General features: G+C 46.1%; 1 protein-coding gene across 3 annotated transcripts in view; it reads left to right on the plus strand.

Annotated features, from left to right (window-relative positions):
- Positions 1-19,364, plus strand: part of Prkn (parkin RBR E3 ubiquitin protein ligase) — a 1,199,081-nt gene that overhangs the window by 356,430 nt on the left and 823,287 nt on the right. For all 3 annotated transcript variants that reach the window (XM_047557058.1, XM_047557059.1, XM_047557060.1), the window contains exon 3: positions 13,553-13,787. In XM_047557058.1, the coding sequence (XP_047413014.1) occupies positions 13,553-13,787 (235 nt within the window). The remainder of the gene's footprint in view (positions 1-13,552; positions 13,788-19,364) is intronic.

Raw genomic sequence — 19,364 nt, forward strand, 5'->3', positions numbered from 1 at the left:
GTTCTAAGAGAGTCTCTGTCCTAGTCTCCCTTCAATGGGAGCTCACAGTAAGTTCAGTTTGTATCCACGAGTTACTTGTATTTGCCAAGTCATTCTCTTCTTTTTGATTCTTTCGCCCTGAAAGTTGGACCGACTAAGCACCCTATGAGGGTACTCATCTCCTTTTCCCATTTTGTTGGAATTTTGGTGTATTGCAAAAGAGCTGTTGTTCTAGATCATAAAACCAGGGACAATAAATCAGCTCTTGAGCTCTTCACTTAAGATGTGTGTTCTGTGGCTGACTTTGTGCTGCTCTGAGCCTTGTCATAGGTTTACAGAACTGCTCGACACAGGCAAGGCTTGCAATACCATATGCTTTGGGCATACAATGGTATTACTATTTGTACGTTCATTCAGCAACCTGCCCTGTGAAGGTATAATTGATGCCACGTTTGATATTGGTAGCGTGTCGGTGTCTGACACAAACAATGCCTCCACGTTCTTTCTCATTCATAGTACAGTACGTTTTCCTTTAGAGTCATAATCTGCGAGGAAAGTCCTCAGGGCAGACAGAATCTTCTCCTTCCCCACTTAGCAGCGAACTCCCTCCACAGCCTTCGATGCTGGTTAGATTTAAAGTGTTACTGAGAGTTCTTAGGCTGTGGTCCTGGGCACGGAGGGGACTCTTGGTTCCCTCAGGCTTCTTGGGGCCCCCACAGCCTGCCTGGTTAGGTGTCTCATCTGTCCCCACTGCCCCAGGAGTCACAGGGCTCTCTCTCACACCTTTCGGATGACTTGGTGGAGGCTGCAGAGGGTGTGCGTCTTGAAACCTGAAGTTTTGTGCCCAGAGCAAATGTTTCATCTGGCTAAGGAAAGGCCACCACTGAGCGGCCAGTGGTCACATGCCCATCCTGCTCTGCCCTCCCTCAGCTCTCCAACTTGCAAACAGCTGGGGAGATGATTCAAAATGCAGGTTTGATGTGAATGGAAGCCCAGAGAGCAAGTTCAGAAACCCCATGCGTGATTTTGGCTGATTCGCTTAGGCTTCCTGAGCCCTAGGTGACTGTTAAACACTGAACCTCATACTTGGCAGAAGGTTGGTGAAAGTATTAGGTGGATGTCTTGGGCCATTTGTGCTGCTATAACAAAATGCCTGAGACTTATTTGTAAAGGACAGAAATTTATTTATCACAGTTCTGATGGCTGGGAAGTCCAAGGTCAAGACATTGGCGGGTATCTGCTGAGCCCTGCACCCTAGCTCCAGAGTGAAGGCTTGCTGATACGTGCTCTGGCAGGGACACACTGTACCCCCACATGGCAGAAGGGACAGGAGGGGGAGCTCGCCTTCTGAGGCCCTTAAATAAGGCCCTGATTCATTCATGAGGCAGAGCATTGGTGCCTAATCGCCTTCTAGAGGCCTGGCCTGTGAATCCTGTTGTGTGGGGGATTAAGTTTTAACATGGATTTTGGAGATGACATAAACATTCAAACTGTATCAGTGAGATGAAGCATTACTGTTTATGAGAAGGATCTGTGAGCTATTAATATGGTAACTCACAAATATTAGGTCTGAATCTGGCTCAGCCACTTAGTAGCTGTGTGACCTTTGATGATGACTTAACTTCTTGGACTCCAGTTACCGCCTCACTAAAATGAAGATGTGGATGTGCCTGCTCAACTCTGAGGCTGAGCGCAGTAAAATGAGAAGACCCCGCAAGCGGCAGCTGGTATGCAGACAGCTTGGAATATATTAGGTGTCATCAATACTGTGATTTTTTTTTTTTCTAAATTCTTCAGAAGTACATATTGAGCACATACTGTATGCTATGGGCAACTGAGACCATGTGGTTCATCTTTCAAACAGGAAGACTTTTGATAGTTGAAGGGGGAGCTATTAACAGCTGGCTTTATGCAGTGCCAAGTCAGAAACCCTCCTGGGCTTCTGTATTTGACTCTGTCTGAAAGCACTGGATCCCTGCAGTAATGAATTCCAGCTTTTCTTCTCCACTCCTTGGATTTCTCAACCCTAATCTGCCACATCCTGCTCCCTCCACCCCCAGGGCCTTTCCCCACCTCACTTGCTTCCTAGGGCTGCCAAGGTGAAGCAGTGAAGCTTAAACACCACCAGCTTACAGTCTCCCAGTGCTGAAGGCTACAACTCAGACGTCAGGATGTTGGTGGGGTGGCACTCCCTCTGAGGTCTCCAGGAGGGGATCCCGTCCCCTCCTTCAGCATCTGGAGCTACTGGGGGTGCAGAGCTATGTCCCCATCTGCCCTGCGTCCCCATGCGTCCTGCTTCCCTGTTTCTCTGCCTCCTCCCTCCTTTATGAACACATTAGTTGGATTTAAGTAGATTAACGCAAATCCAGGGTGAGTCATCTTGAAGTCTTCAATTGCATCTGCAGAAACTGTTTCCACAAAAGGTCACTTTCTAAGGTTAGAAATGGTCATAAATTTGGAGAAGGTGTCCTTTAGTCAACTGTTTCCTTAGTTGTAAAAAAAAAAATAAAAAATAAGCCATAAATGAGAGATCAGCGCTTTCCTTTCATTGTGCTCATGCTGCAAGTCTCTGATGTCGCCTGAGTGATGGCTTCCCGAGCTGTGTGTGAATGCTCTCCCTGTGGGCTCTCCTCGCTCCCCGCCTGAGGAGCCTGTGTGAGGACAGTATGTCCCAGAAGTCTCTTGTCTGGGGTTTTCTTGCTATGCTTTCACCCTCATCCTGAAAACACTCAATGGAAAGTTCCAAGCATAATTAGTATGTTTTAAATTGCACTCTGTTCTCATGATGCCATCCTGTAGGTCCTCTCTGTCCGTTTGGTGGGGAACCTTTCCTTTGTCCACCACGGTCAAGCCGTGTATGCCACCTGTCTGCCACTTAGTAGAACTCTGGCTTGAATATAGGGTTCAATTCTATCCACAGTTTTAAACATCCACTGGGGGTCTTTGGACAGATGCCCTGTGGCTAAGGGAAGGCTGCTGTGTCTGTAAATCTGTGGGCTGACATGTCATGTGGGATTGTCATTGGCTTCATTACAAGCATAGAATGCTGGCCCCACACTTTGGGGGCACTTCCTGGGGCCCCCCAGGGGACTTCTGTACACGTCTTCAATCGATTTCTCACGAGCGAAGACCACGGGAGCCTCTGCGGGGCTTTTCTTTGTCTGCGTGCCCCAGGAACATCTACGTCATAGAACTGGGGCAAGCTGGGCGCCAGCTGAATTCGTTATAGATGTTCTTCCAGATGAATCTGGAGGAAGGTTTCTTCCATGGCAGCGTTTACCAGTTATTTCGGAGTCACGTTCAAAGCTGAGTAGCTGAGTGGTCCGTCATTGCTGCACACAGCTGGTCATCCTCACTCACCGGCTGTTGTCCCTGCCTGCTGCCCTGCCTTCCGGCGTGAGCCCTGGCTCCCGGGGATCTGCCTCGTGTGACCAGTGGCCTTTGCACATCGTTGCTCCTGAATAAACGATTACGGGAAAGAATTAATTAGAACCCGCAGCTGAAGCCAGAGTGGACACCGTTCATCCTTGCTTTGCTGTCCGAACGTCTGGGCCCAGGCGTGTGTCCTGATCCCACAGGGGCTCAGGGCAGGCGGACTGAGTACAGGTGTGGGCGGGGAGCACATTTATCCAGAGGGAAGGAATTGCTGCACACGCGGAGCACAACCAGACTGCGGAAGAGGGGCTGACACAACAACAATGTGTTGTATTTATATCTGAAATTTCAACCCGAGGCTAGAGCTTAAGAAATTTACAGCGAAGGAGTGACACTGTTTATCTCTGTCGGTTGTTTAAAAATACAGACACAAATGCCTGCCTGCTAGGTTTCTCCCTTGATGGTGAAGAGCCTGACTACACTCCGCCCCGCCCTCCCCCGCACACCTAGTCCTGTGCAGGTCCTCAGGCCCCACCTGGAGGCCAAGGGAGATGTGACCCTGGGATCTGCTGAAGGTGGCTGTGTGATGGCACTTGGCAATGTTGTTTTGATGGCAGGAGGACATATGCTTGACTTAGGGAGGAGCTATTAATATTTTAGAATAACCATCCCTGTGCTATGGTTTTCACGCGTCTCCTGAATCCTCGTGTTGGAACCTGACTCGTCAATGCGACAGTGCTGTGGGGTGGGCCTGGGGAAGTGGTTAGGTCAGGAAGGCTCCACCGGGGGCTGCAGGGTCGAAGTCTCTCTCTCTCTCTCTCTTTCCCTTCCACCTTTCACCATGGATGACGTGGCAAAAAGGTCCTGCTAGATGTAGGCCTCTGGACCTTGGGCTTCCCAGCCTTTCTAACCTCACAACTGTGAGAAATTTCTTTATAAATTACTAATATCAGCTCTTCTGTTATTCCAGTGCAAAGTGAACTCAGTCACTTTGCTTATTTTTCTCACCTCTTAGAGTTTATACGTTCCTCTTTTCTTATGGTTTGCAGATAACCGGATATACTTCTCCTCGGGGAGTTTTTAGGTTTTGGTGCTTTTGGTGGGGGAGGGGAGTCTTTTTAATAGCAGTGATAATTCAAAACTGCTCCCACTTTAGTTTCTGCTGATTAAATATATGCATCTTCTGGGTTACCCAATAGTTTACTTTAAAAATTTGAAATAAAATAAACTCATTTGATTCCAGGCCAGCTCCCAGCTGCTTGTAAGCTTGAACACATCAATTGCTCTCCTCGTGCTTGCTTGCAGTTTCTGGGTCTGCGGCAGCCTGTCCAGGCTGTCCTACTCAGTTCCAGGGGTTGTAGCAGAGCACCACAGTCTGAGTGGCTCAAACGACACTCACTGCTTACAGATCTGGGGACTGGAAGCCTAAGAGCAAGGCGCTGGCAGAGCTGGCGACTGGTGAGGCCCTGCCTTCCTGGTTTGCAGACAGCTCTCAAAGGCTCACATGGCAGAGAGCAGAGAGAGATAGGAAGCTCTCAGGTCTCTTCTTATAAGGGCACTGATCCCATCCATTAGGGGTTCACCCCTAACCTAATCACCCTCCAAACGGTCCCACATGCCAATATCATCACATTGGGGTTGGGGGTCAACATATGTTTTAGTCAGTTTTTTTTTTTTTTTTTTTTTTTTTTTTTTTTTATTCTTGTGACCAAAAGACCTGAAAAGGAACAATTTTAGAGGAGGAAAAGTTTATTTTGGAGCTCATGGTTTCAGAGGTCTCAGTCCATTGACAGCTGACTCCACAGTTCTGGGCCTGAGACGAGGCAGGATATCAAGGCAAAAGAACGTGGTGGAGGGAAGCAACTTAGCATATCACACCAGGAAGCAGAGAAAGACTCCCCTCAACAAAGACAAAATACCTCAAAGGCACACTGCCAAAGACCGACCTCCTCCAGTCTCATCCTACCTGCTACAGTCACCTCCCAGTTAAATCAATGCACTGGTTAGGTTATAGCTCTCATAGCCCCATCATTTCACCTCGATACTATGTTGCATTCTCTCACACATGAGTTTTGGGGGACACCTCATATCTTCACCATCATAACCTATGAATTTGGGGGGAGATGCCAATGCTCAGACCAAAGTAGGATGTCACCCAAGCAAAGGACACATCTGGTACTGTTTAGTTCTGAATGGGACAGAGTGAGTCCCTGTTCACTACAGAGAAACCATGGATTCAAAATCACAATCTGAGAAAGATGAGTGAAGTTAGAACAGAAAGAAGAGGGAGAGGAGAAGGTTAGGGGAAAGAAGATTATCCAAAGACTATTCCATTCTCTTAGAAAGGAGAATTATAGGAGGAAAAAAGAAAATGACATCATAAGTGTGGAAATAAAATGATGGTGGGTGGTTTAGGGAGGTGAGGTGTATAGCAATGGATAGGCCTTGGGATATGCCTTAGTCAGCGTTCTTTTGCTATAATAAAATACCCGAGAAAGTCAACTCAAAAGATGAATCATTCATTTTGACTCACAGATACAAATGTTTCATTCCATGGTCATTTGAACCCATTGTCTTGGGCACATTATGTCATGGCAACAGGAGCATGTGTGCAGGAAGATTGTTTATCTCATGGTGCCTGGGAAACAAAAGGAGAAGAGGGCCTGGGGTTCTAATGTCCCCTTAATGACCTAACTTTCTTCCACTAGGCCACACCTTCCAAAGAGTACCACCTCCCAATAGTGCCACACACTGGGAACTAAGCCTTTCACTCATGGGACTTTGGAGAACACTCCAGATCCGTATTGCAACAGGATAGAAAGGTGTTTTTATCTTTAGCATCTTCTTGTTTCAAAATAACCCCAGTGCTAGAAAATATTGTTTTCCTCTTATCACTAGTGAAATCTCTTTGGCAGTAGTAACTATTCTTCTTAGGTTTGGGCAAAGAGAGAACATAGAGAGGTGATATGTGTAATAAGGATTTGGAAGAAAGTTTGTACACTGGTTTTCCCCCCTGGGACTGAGTCATTTGGGGTAAAATATCTCTAGAAGGAAGACAAAATATACAGTAGATTGTTACTGTTCAAGATGGATTCCTTTTTGCCATCTAAGCACACGAGGAACTATGTGTATTAGCCATGGCCCTAGTAATTCTATAAAGTGTGTGCAATGGCTTAACAATGATGTAATTTTGTTGAAAATGACCCATGTGTATTTTTGTTCATAGTATTTATCATAACTAGTGATAATAAACAACACTTGGACTTTTCTTGCAAAGCTTACAATTAGAAATGTAGTGGTCTTCATGGGTATAGTTTTGACTCTCTGACAGCTTTCGTATTTAGGAAAGGGCCAACAGGGATAAGTAGATTCCAAACAGCACTAACCTCCTCTCCTCCCGAGAGAATCATTTACCACTGCAGCTACCATGCGGCGAAAGCCCTATATCCTCCCCAGACCCTGTTGAGCTCCTCTGGTGTAGGTCCTAATGAGCAGCGAAGAGGTCCTAGGTCTGTGGTGGGAGGGACCTGGGTGGCAAGTTTCAGAGCTGCACCGGCTAATTAGTGTGGGGCTAACAACCTTTGCCAGTAATTGTATTACCCTGCTTTGGGCAAGGGCGGGGGAGCTTTCAATATCTCTATGTAGCATAATATCTTTGATTATAATGAAAAATTCTCATAAGAAATAGGACATAATTCAAAGCATAAATCACAAAGAATCTGATTCTTAAGTCTCCTTTTTTTTTTTTTTTAATGAGGGATGAGAATGAAGGAATAGTTCTTATTCTCCTCCAATTAATACAAATTGGCATTTAGTGGTCACTGAAAACTCTTAATGGGAGCTGGAGTTTGAAGCCCGCACCAGTGGGAGCAGTTCCCTCCTGGTGACTCTGATCATCCTGAGCCCCTCCAGGCTCACTGTCTTACACACAGTGTCCCACTGTCAACAGCAACCAGCAAAAGGGTTCTCAACCATTACGTTAGAAAGCATCTCCCAGGATGTCCTCAAGAACTGTTTTGTCTTTCTTTGGCATGGAAAATACATTAGAAACCCTGATGGTCTTACAAGAACATATTGGAAGTTATTTTCAGAAGTAATAGAAATAAGCATGCTGCAATTTGTTCATCAGAAAAAAGAAAATATAGGACTGGGGTTGTGGCTCAGTGGTGGAGCGCTTGACTAGCACATGCGAGGCACCGGGTTCAATTCGCAGCACCGCATATGATTAAGTAAAAAACAAATGATCCTTTAAAATCACCCGAGAAAGTCTCAATACAGAATAATTTTTAAAATTAAAATCTGATACCATCATTGACTATTAAAGTAGGAAACCTTTTATCTGATAATGATCTGATAATAATTCATTTCTGGGAAAAATTGTGCCATAAAAATTTAAATAAAAATCAGGTATTGTGAGACTTTACAATATACACAATAGGGAGCGTGAGAGGTTTCTTCAAGAATACTCGTCTGCATCTTGTGCGGGGAGATAGAGTTTAAAAGGTTTGGAGGAAAGTAAAATCAGTACTGAAGAGAGCCTGACCTGACTGACAGGCCACCAGAGCAGGTGCAGGAAGAGCCCAGAGGGTCTAGACTGGTGCGTGGGCTTGTCAAACCAGCCCTGCCACGGGGGTCCCTGGGCCTGCTCCTGCATTTCCTGGTCACCTGACACCACATGGGCAAGTCCCTGAAGCCCTCGAGTGTGTGCCCACCTCTGAAATGGCTGTGACAGCGGCCGTGTGTTTTGCAGGATCATGGAGTCACCAGGCCCTCGGCGGGAGTGTGCGTGTTATGGCTGAGGCGCCACAGTAGGTTCCACAGATAGAGCATTAGAAAGGCGCAGGTGCCGGGCTGTGGCTCAGAGGAGGAGCGCTTGCCTGGCACGTGTGAGGCACGGAGTTCAATTCTCAGCACCACATATGAATAAATAAAATAAAAGGTCCATTGCCAACTAAAAAAAAAAAAAAAATATATATATATATATATATATAAAAAGATGCAGCGTCTTTTCTCTAAGGTTGTACTGTGTGGAGACAGAGAGAAACACAGTGAGAATAGAGTACCCTGTGACAAGCACTGTCATCCTGGGTGTTGGGACCTCACAGGAAGCTGATTTCACTCACAGCTCCCGCCTTTGGACTCTGCTGGGCTGGTCCCAACCACCTTTGCCCTGTTGCTGCCGTGTCCATATCTTCACTGGGTCCTCTGGAACTGCACTGATTCTTACTCTCCTAGACCTGTATGTATCTTAAATCAGACCGAGCTAAGCTTTCTTCTGCTTCCGCCCTGTGGTCCCAGGCCCAGTGGCTGTCTTCTCTGCTTCCTGATTTTCCAGGTAGCGTCCCTTTTCCTGCACATTCCTTTGGACCTGGGTGTTTCCATCTGCAGCTTCCAGCCCCCTCTTCCCCACGGAGCCCTGTGGACTCCTCCTAGTCTGCCTGCCCATCTGCATCTCCACTCTCCCTACAGATTCAGAGAAGGCTAAGGGAGGAGTGGGCAGCCTGGGATCCCGCCCTGGCTTCACACCTGGGGTCCCACCCTGGCTTCACACCTGGAAGCTGGTCACACTGAGCCAGTTGTTAACTTCTCTTTGACTCCCCTTCCTCTTCTGTGAAGTGGAATTAAAACCAGCCACGGCAACCACAATAAGTAGTGTGCAAATAGATCTATATGTTCGGCACATCTCCTGGCTTTCCACACTGACTCGCTCGTGGATGTCTTTAGCTGTAACACATACTTTAGGCTGGGCAACTGCAGAGAACAGGCTTGCTCCCACAGAGTGAGGACTGGTAAGTCCAAGATCAAGGTGCTGATGCTGGGGCTCCACGTGGCAGAAAACAGAAAGACAGAGGGTACAAAAAGGAGGGAAGGGACAGATAGCTCCCTGGCATCTCCTTTACGAAGGTGCTGGTCCCGTTCATGAAGGTCCATCCTGATGACTTAAGCACCTGTTGAAAATCCCTTCTCAACATTATCAAATTGATGATCAAACTTCAAGATATGTTACACAGCTGATAGTAACAGTAACTCCCTTACAGAGCCCTGGGAAGACAGTTATGCCTCAAGAACACCATATGCCTTTCACTTTTATTATTAACGTAATTGTCATAATACATGAATGCTTATGTGACATTATTAAGTATTTTAAAGTTTCATTAATTGGCTTAGAGATACTCTATGTCACTCTCCATTAAGTATTTGGAAACATGGATGACTTGTCAATCCCCAGTAATTGTAATTGTTACAGTGACATTATTCACTTTTCTGGGGCTTAAATCTTTAAGAGTATTTTTGAAGAACATTGTCAGATTTTTCAAGTTTTGATTATTTCCAAGGTTCTAATTGGATTATCAGATTCTTTCTGATATGTTTCTATTCTAACAACATACCATCAAAGAGACTTCTTTTGGGAGAAAAAGGACATTTTTTGTATATTGTTGGGTAATGGCCAATTGGATGAGAGTTGATCATTATTTGGCAAAAAGAAAATAACTCCATGGCTATTTTATGAATGTGGGCTATCTCCATACCAGAGGTCCTGTCGGAGAGAGCCCAAGACACTGCCCCTCCAGTCCCCATGAGTCTGCAGCTCTGTTTGACCGCGTAGGACCCCGTGTAGCTGGATGAATACCTGCCTGCCTGTTCTGTGAACACGAAACAATGTATGTCACCGCCTTACTGGTCGGATTAATAAATTGCTATAAAGAGGAAAAGAAATGGCATTGCATGCTGTCCCTTTGTCAGGCAATCTTACCGTCAAGCAGCCAGACGTTGTTTTTGTCCTGAGGGAGCTTGAAGCCACTGGAGCCTGTCCTGTCTTCCCAGCGAGCATCTCTTCCGAGGGAACCTGAGGAGCTTCTTGTGTACCGTGAGAACTGGATGTCGTTTGGGGCCTCGGAGCGGCTGCACCACTGAACCTGATCCAATTTCCGGCCCGTGGGGTGTGCTGTTAATGTGGCGGTGAGCAGTGTGAGCGAGCCATCTGGCAAAGGGACCTTTTCCTTGATCAACAACATTTTTTGTGAAAGAGTCAAAAATTAAGCAATTAAAGATCTCAGAACCCTGGATGGAGACAGGAAAATATGTTCTCTAAATGTCACTGTAACTGCTGAAATCTGGTTGGGGTCTTTCCGCTCCCCTTGCAGTGCTACCCTGAGCATTAGGGAAATGTGGACGTGAGCAAACAGGGTACTCATCTTTGGATTTTTTTTCTGTATTTGTCAAATTTCAGCTGCCTCTAAAAATGTGCTTAGGTTCCTCATGTTTTCCACAGAGTCCGAGCATGAGGGATTTAAAAAAAAATTAATTTTAAGACCATAGAAAGCTGGAATATTAACATGGTAATGGCTGCCTGTGTCACTGTCTTTGTATAAAGAACCGAACGATGGAGCAAACCAATAGTTGTCAGGCCTTATTGATGTACAAGCAAAGAGCCGCCCTCGTTAGCTTCCAAAACTCCAGTGCTGATGCGAGGCCCCAGCTGCTCGATGTGTTGAGTTTGTGAGTTGGGGACTTCACTCTGCACCCTTCCTCAAATCCCCAGAGTCTTCAGAGCTGAAGATGCTGCTGTCCATGACAGAAACTGAAGCCCAGGGGGGATGTGATTTCCCAAATGTCACATGGCAGGTGACAAAGTGCCAGGGCTTCTCTTCTTTCTTCCACATTCCACTGGTCCCTGGGGGACGGGCACGCTGGGCCCTGAGCTCTCCGCTGCCCCTGTCCCACCTTCATGCTTGCTTCCCTCTGCCTTCACGCTCTCGATCCATGGGGACTTTTTCTCCATCTTTCAGGATCCGAGCGCTGTCCAGGCGTTCTGGCCAACGCGTGGAAGGATGACCTGCGTGCAGCTCTCAAGAATTTATAAATTAAGCTGTGGGGTGCACACACACATGTGCACACACACTCACGTGAACACACTTGTGCACACACATGCACAGGCACACACGCCACATACTGCTCACGCCCTACACCGCAGTGGGAAGAGCATGGCACACAGACTGTGGTAACCTAGATGAGAGAGAGGCATCCCTTTTGTCCCGAGGATGGCAGAGTTGATCAACCCTGGACGTGGGCAGTGCCCCCTTGTCACGGAATCTCGAGAGCACAGTTCGGGTGAACCCTGAGGCTGCGCCAGGGGCTGGCTCTCACTCTGCCCCTCCTGCTGGCCGGCTCCTGCCCTCCGGCACCTGCCCTGCTGTGCTGTGCTCAGGTCTCGAGGTGCTGTGGTTTGAAGGCCGAGGGCTCCTACTGCTTCTCCTTTCATTGCTAGGAGCGGCCACAGGCACCCAGAGCAATGTGTCAGGAGCCTCTTTCAACTGGGTCTGGGGTTCCCTGGGCTGTGCGTCCCAGTCTGGCCCCTTGGAAGGCTCTGCTTCCCACAGGCTGTGGCTTTCGTGGCTGGGCTCGGTCTGCCCTGGGTACCTCTGTGGCCTGAGCTACAGGGGTGGAAGCTTCCAGAGATGCTCTTTACCTAGCAGAGGGGCAGAAGCACGGGGAGGCCCTGCTTCAGTCGTTTCCACGCTGTCCCGTGGGCCACGGCCCAGCGTGGGGCTGAGTACAAGGCCAAGAGAGGCTCAGTATGCTGCACGCGCACTTCAGTAAGGACAGGGATATGAAGAGTGGCCTGGTCTACCCGCAGCCTGAAGGAGAGGGAAAGAACAGGAGGCCCGAGACAGCTCCAGGAAGGAGGAAAGGGTAAGCACCCGAGGAGGGCGGCGAGTGCTGGGTTCTGTTTAACAGGTGACAGTGAGACGCTGCAGAAGCTCACGCGCAGCACTCGGCAAAGATCCTTGCCTGGGGGCAGTGGCAGAAGGCGGAGGCACAGGGCATAAAGACGAAGCCGTCGCATAATGAAGGCCCAACATGGAGGCCACCACGGTGAAAGGAGGAGAAGATGGGAGGGGTGCGTCTGGCTCCTGATGATTACTCTGGGCACCTCACTGGGTGGATGTGCCTAGGGAGGAGGAGCCCACGTGGTGATTGACACCTATTAGAAAACGGGAGGAGAATCAGGTTGTGGGCTGGAGGAGCCTGGGTGCTGTGGGGGAAGGTGGTGGTAGGACAAACAGGGAAGGCAGGGAGGACGTGGGACAGGGTGATGAACAGTGACCGCTGCTGAGCGGCTGGCCTGGGAGATCTGGGGAGCTGGGAGGTGGGGGCAGAGAGCAAGTCGGTCACGGTGACAGGCAGATGGAGGGAGGTAGGGACAGGATTGGAGAACACAGGGCATCCTGTTGACCTCCTGGCTGGAGGCAGATCAGAAACAGTAGTGTGTGGGGCAGGGCGGAGCAGCAGAGTGAGGAGGTCGCCACTCTCAAGAGGACTTTGTGACAGCAACAAGAGAACTGGAGGAGGACACGGGGAGGGAGGAAGTCCCTGCTGCGAATGGCAAGAAGTAGTTTAGAGCTAGGCACGGTGGCACATGCCTGTAATCCCAGTGGCTCTGGAGGCCCAGGCAGGAGGATTGCAAGTTCAAAGCCAGCCTCAGCAACTTAGTGAGGCCCTAATCAACTCAGTGAGACCCTGTCTCTAAATAAAATATAAAAAGGATTGGGGATGTGACTCAGTGTTTAAGTGCCCCTGGTTTCAAACCCCCATACAAAAGAAAAAAAAAAAAAAAAAAAGAAAGAGGGAGAGGGAGAAAGATAGAAAGAAAAGAAAGAAAAGAAAGAAAAAGAGTTTGAAGCCATAGATAATTGGGATGGTAGGTTTCTGGGAGCCAGGACCCAGTCTGTGAGATGAAGTAGCAGGTGCATGACAGTCCCTGTCTAGAGGTTATTAAGAGGATATATCACTTTGGGGGTAAATCAGTTTTGAAACAGTATCATTTGCACTGTGCTTATGCAAATACATGCTTTCATATGTATAATAGGGTACATTTTTCCTACAAAAATTCACATCCCCCTGAATTCGCTGTGTTTTTCTGCTGCTGTGTTCCACTCATCTCTAAATTTCCATTTCTGGCCCCAGTTCAGTGTTGCTTGTCTAACACGTACTGTGTATAAGTGCTGTGACCCCCACTGGCAGGGGCAGTGTGCCTAAGTCAATCAATCACACCTGTCATTTTCCTGTCCCTTTGACTACTGATGTAGAAACTGTACAGAAACGGACTTTAAAGTCCCCGAAACCGAGGACAAGTTAAACGCTGGCATTTAATGCTTGCCATTTACTTGTGTGTTTCTGCCTCCCTCCCAAACAGAACTGTGACCTGGAGCAGCAGAGCATCGTTCACATTGTGCAGAGACCGAGGAGGAAAGATCTGGAAGCAGGCGCACCTGGAGGGGATGAGCCTAGAGCCTCCGCTGGAGGCTCTGAGAGGGAGCCCAAGAGCTTGACAAGGGTGGACCTCAGCAGCTGCGTCCTGCCAGCAGACTCGGTGGGGCTGGCTGTGGTTCTGGACACTAGCAGCAGGAGGGACGCGGCAGCAGCTGGAGGTACTGTGCGGCCTCTGTCCAGGGCCTCCGTCCACGGTGTTTGGTTGTGCAGGGAAGTCTCTGTGGAGCGTGGCCCCACTCTGCGCATGTCTGAGCTCTGCTGAGTTTGGACTGGAGTCTGTCACTGTAAGGAGACTTCCCTAGAAGGAGGTCCCTGGGTGTCAACTGAGGGGAATGTGTGTAACCACAAGTGCAGTGACGCAGGTGTCACATGAAAACAGACATTGTCCCGGAGGGAGGCGTGTCAGGACCCAGCAATGCGGGCAATGTTGTTTTGCCTTTTTGAGGAGCTGGGGTGGCTGGGATAAGTTGTGTGGTGTGACAAGTTGTGTTGGGGTTTGAGTGTATCACTGTGGCACCTGCATGGCCTCCTCACATTTTGGTTTCTTCTGCTTCTTACTTTCTTCAAACATGTTGGCACCGACAGCCCGGGAGTCTGGAGAGGGTCTGAGAGGGTGCCGCGTTGGCACGTGCTGCAGAGGGACACGGGCTGTGCCCTCCCACGGCAGGGGCGATGAAGGAGTGATTGCTTGAAATACTCCCTATGACACATTTTGGGGTGGTGTATTCTGATCCCCTATATGCCCAGGGTGGAATATTGTCCTACTCGATTTATGTAGTGAATCCTAAGTTCATTTTATAGGGACTGATCCCATTCACCAGGGCAGAGCCCTCGGGACGTAAGCACCTCTCAAAAGCTCCACCTCTCAGTACTATCACATTGGCAGTTGGTTTTCAACATGAATTTTGGAGGGGACACAGACATTCAAACCATAGCAGATGGCCATCCTTTTGTTATTTTGACAAGATTAATGTGTTTTTCTTGCTCTCTTATTCTCCAGCATAAACAAACCAAAAATAGAACAGGATTAATTTTGATTATATATACAGAAAACACCAAATAACTGATTTTACAGGTAGAAGTTTGTCTCCCTCATGCAAAGATAGGTCAAGCAAAGAGAGTCCTGGACTTAGGATGACCTTCACAGTGGCAGCAAGGAACAGGAAATGCCTTCTGCTAAATCACTAAATGTAATTCAACACATTTTAGAAATCACAGATGAGCTTGCAGAAACAGTGGGTTAATTTCCTGGGACAAATGAAAGAGAGAAACAACACAGGTCATAACCATCTTTGAAGTCAAAGAGCAGACAGACAATCAGTCACGCTGAACCACAGTAAACTGACCTGGTGTACACCTATCGACATTGACATGTCTCCAGATCACAGTGTTGAATTTAACAAAAAGGCTACAAATTATGATGTTCAGTAAGATGAGGATGACACAAAACTCAAAACATAAAGCCCAAAGCAATCGTATGCATCGTGCAAGGATAGGGTGAGTGAGCATATGATACATTTTTCCCAAATAGGATACAGTTGAGAGTCAAAGGTGGCATTAAAATATAATTAAGATTTATATACCTTTGAAATATTTATTCATTGACCAAGTTTGGACGATTATGTTAGTGGATTTATAAACTAGTTCTATAATGTTATTTCCAAAAAATCTTTCTAAAAATGGAAAATATATTCATTTCCTTTAGAGTCAAACTAAAGCTTTCTCTTTATTATTTCAAATGAGTATTGTTAGCAGAATAATCCTCTTGTGCACATACAAACTCAAGTCATTTCCTAGAATATCTGACTTTAGAATCTCACTACTGATATTTATCTGAAGAATCTTAAAATGTAGTCTTATTATTTACTTTATCATAAAATTTCCTTCAGTCTTCTTTGGAATTTTACTTCATGGTTTTGGAATTATTGACACTTTCAGTTGACTTTCTCTCTAGACCATAGAACTTTTAGTTAAGACCATATTCTCTCTCTTGGAGAAAATTCCACTAAATGTCAGATATCCTCCTTATCTTTTAAGTTGAAATGTGGAAATGTTTCAGCCCAAACAATGGATGAAATGAATTCTTGTAAATTCACACGGAGTGAGGAGTGACGGCAGGCCTGTGGTCAGTGCCCGGAGTCTGTGCCCTTCGACCCACACCTGTGGCCACACCTCACTCTTTGCCCCTGGCTGGCACCTGCCGTCCCCTGGTGTTCTCGGCCGGGTGCCGGCCATGGCACCACCACCTCGTGCAGTGGGCGTCCCTTGGGGGCATGCTCCTGAGACACCTCCCAGCATCCGGGCCAGAGCAGCCCTCCAAGCATCCTGAGTGCTGTGACAGGAAGCCAGGTGTAGGTTACACCTGAGGCACCCAGGTCAACGTAAGAGCTACAAATAGTCTTTCCTTAACCTTCACTGCATCTTTTCATCTCTTTGAGGACTGGGTTTTTGTCCAATTAATTGCCATTTCCCCTAAAATCTCCTAGAGAAGTAATAATAAATGCTTGTTAAATTACTTGAAATTATAAACATAGTAAATCATTCATCAGAAGTTCTGTGTTTAACTTTTAGAACTAATAATTTTTTAAAAATTGTACAGAGAAAATGAGCCATCTCCTCTTAAAATATTTTGGCTCTTTCAGAGTTTGAATGAATGTAGTGTCTTGAATGGGACAATTTGCAGTGAGTGTGGGTGAACAGTATGCTTATATTATTATGCCCTCTTAACAAAAATGACATGGTAGAGTTCCTAGACTGACTCACAAACTCTAAGTGTGCAGAAGAATTACCTGGGCTGCGTGTTCCAAGTTTCTTGGGTGGCCACAAATTCTCATGCCACAGTGAGAAGAAATTCTGTGCTTATCCCATCACCAGATTCTGATTCGATTTGGCTCAGGGCACAGGTCCACAAAGGCCAGTGCCCTACAGCAAAGGCCTTTGGGCCGTTCCACTCTGGCTCCTACCTGGTGACGTCAGCGGGTGCCAGGCGGGAGGCAGGTCAGACAGAGGTGCACACACCAAGTCAACCAGTGGCAACCGGAGCAATTTCACATCTGCCTGGGTTACCTATTAACCACGTGCAGCACCTGCCACTTGGGGAAAATGCTTGGAAACTTCAGCCGTACAGAAAGAAAATTAGGAGGAATGAGCCCTGTTTTCTGCATGTCACTTGGTGTTTGAATCTGGAAGACCTTAGATGCTGGCTGCCTGTGAAAGGGTGGGACAGGATGAGCAGCTGGGCCCTCGCCTCACCGTGGCCAGGGCGGGAGGACACTTCTGACACCGGCCTGTGCCTGATCTGACACCAGGCCTGTGCCTTTCAGGCACTCGTAGGTGGCGAAAAGCACTGGTCAACGTGAGCCGTGGTGTTGCAAGTGACACGTTGTTTTCTTTCTCTCCTGCTCTTTCACTGTTTCCAAGTAAGGTGATAGTTGTTTACAGTCTGGTTTTCGGTGTTCCTGGTGGGAACTGTTTGGTTTTGGGTGGGGAATTTGTCTACATTTTTTATTGGTACGTGATAGTTGGGATCTGTTGCTACACACTTGTACACGCACAGAATGTCACAGTATAATTAGGCCCACGTCACTCACCAGCACTTCCCCGTCCCTCTCCCTCTCCCACCCCCTGGCTCCTTTCCTTTACTGACCTCTCTGAGATTCAGGAGACCCATCACCGCCTTTGCTTTCCTTTTTCCTCTCTACCTTCAGCACACTGAAAAAATACGACCCCTAATCTTCAGAGTTCCCCTTATTTCACTTAACAGGATGGTGTCTGGTTCCATCCATTTTCCTACAAATGACATAACTTCATTTTTCTTGACTGACTAAAACCCCATTGTATATATTCACCACATTCTCTTTATCCATCCATCCCAATGGACGGCGCGGCTGGTTCCATAGTTTAGCTATTGTGAATTGTGCTGCTGTAAACATGAATATACATGTATCAAGATTTAAAGATGGCTTCAAATCTTCAGGGTAAATACCAAGAAGTGGTGTAGCTGGCTCATCTGGTGGCTCCCTGCCTAGACTTTTGAGGAACCTTCATACCAATTTCCATAGTGGTTGTACTAATTTACATCCCACCAACAAGATTAAAGTGTTCCTTTTTCTCCACATCCTCTCCAGCATTTATTATTATTTGTATTCTTGATGACTGCCATTCTAACTGGTGTGAGAGAAAATCTCAGTGTAGTTTTTATTTGCATTTCTCTAATTGCCAATGACGTTGAACATTTTTTTTTTTTGTATATTCGTTGGCTATTTGTATTTCTTCTTTTGAGAAGTGTCTGTTTAATTCATTTGCTTCTTTATTAATTGGGTTATTTGATGTTTTGGTGTAAAGTTTTTGAGCTCTTTATACCTTCTAGATACTAATCCTCTGTCAAGAGTACCTAGCATAGATTTTATCCCATTTTGTGAATTTTCTCTTCACATGCCTATTTGTTTCCTTTGCTGTACAGAAGCTTTTAAATTTTATGCCATCCTAATTGTTATTCTTGGCATTATTTACTAAGCTTTAGGGGTCCTATTGAGAAATTTGTTGCCCTTGCCTGTATGCTGGAATGTTGACCCTATATTTTCTTCTGGGAGTTGAATAGTTTCTAATCTCTAGGTCTTTGATCCATTTCGAGTTAGTTTTTTGTGAGCATGCAAGATGATATAAGGGTCTAGTTTAATTGTTCTACATATGGATAACCAGTTTTCCCTGCACCATTGGTTAAAGAGTCTTTTCTCCAGTGCATGTTTTTGGCACCTTTGTCAAGGGTCAGGTGACTATAGCTGTCAGGTTTGTCTCTTCTATTCTGTACCATTGGTTTATGTATATTTTTAAGCCAGTACATTCAGTTTGTGTTACTATCGCTGTGTAGTATAATTTGAAATCAGGTATTGTGGTGCCTCCAGGATTGCATTTTGGCTATTCTCTGTCTTTTATTCTTTTGATTAATTTTAGGACTGTTCTTTCAGTAAAGAATGTCATAGGTATTTTGATAGGGATTGCATTGAATCTGTACTTTGCTTTTTGTCGTATGGGCATTTTAACAATATTACTTCTGCCTACCCATGAATATGGAGGACCTTTCCATCTTCTGAGGTCTTCCTCAATTTCTTTCTTCAATGTTGTATATTTTCATTGTAGAGATCTTTCACCTCCTGGGTTAGATTTATTCCTAGGATTTTTTTTTTTTGAGGCAACTATGAATGGAATTGTTTTTCTGATTTGTTTCTCAGCAAATTGGTCGTAGGTATATAGGAAAGCTATTGATTCTTGTATGTTGATTTTGTAAACTGCTACTTTGCCAAATTTGTTTTCTTATTTCTAGCAGTTTTTTGATAGAGTTTTCTTGCATCTTCTAGGTATAGGATCATATTATCTGCAAACAGTGATAATTTGACTTCTTCCTTTCCTATGTTTATCCTTTTTATTTCCTTATCTTGCCTAATTGCTCTGGTTAGAATTTCTAGCACTATATTAAATAGGAGTGGTGAGCGTGGATATCCTTGTCTTGTCTCAGATTTTAGAGGAAATGCTTTCAGTTTTTCCCATTTAACTATGAGGTTGGTTTGGATTTTTCATATATAGGCTTTATTGAAGTAGGTTTCTTTCATCCCAGGTTTCCTCAATGATTTTTTTTAATCATGATTGGGTACTGAATTTTGTCAAAAGCCTTCTCTCTATATATTGAGATTACTAAGTGATTTTTGTTCTTAATTCTGTTTATGTGATGAATTACA

Source organism: Sciurus carolinensis, chromosome 7, assembly GCF_902686445.1.
Source record: "Sciurus carolinensis chromosome 7, mSciCar1.2, whole genome shotgun sequence".
Lineage (NCBI taxonomy): Eukaryota > Metazoa > Chordata > Mammalia > Rodentia > Sciuridae > Sciurus > Sciurus carolinensis.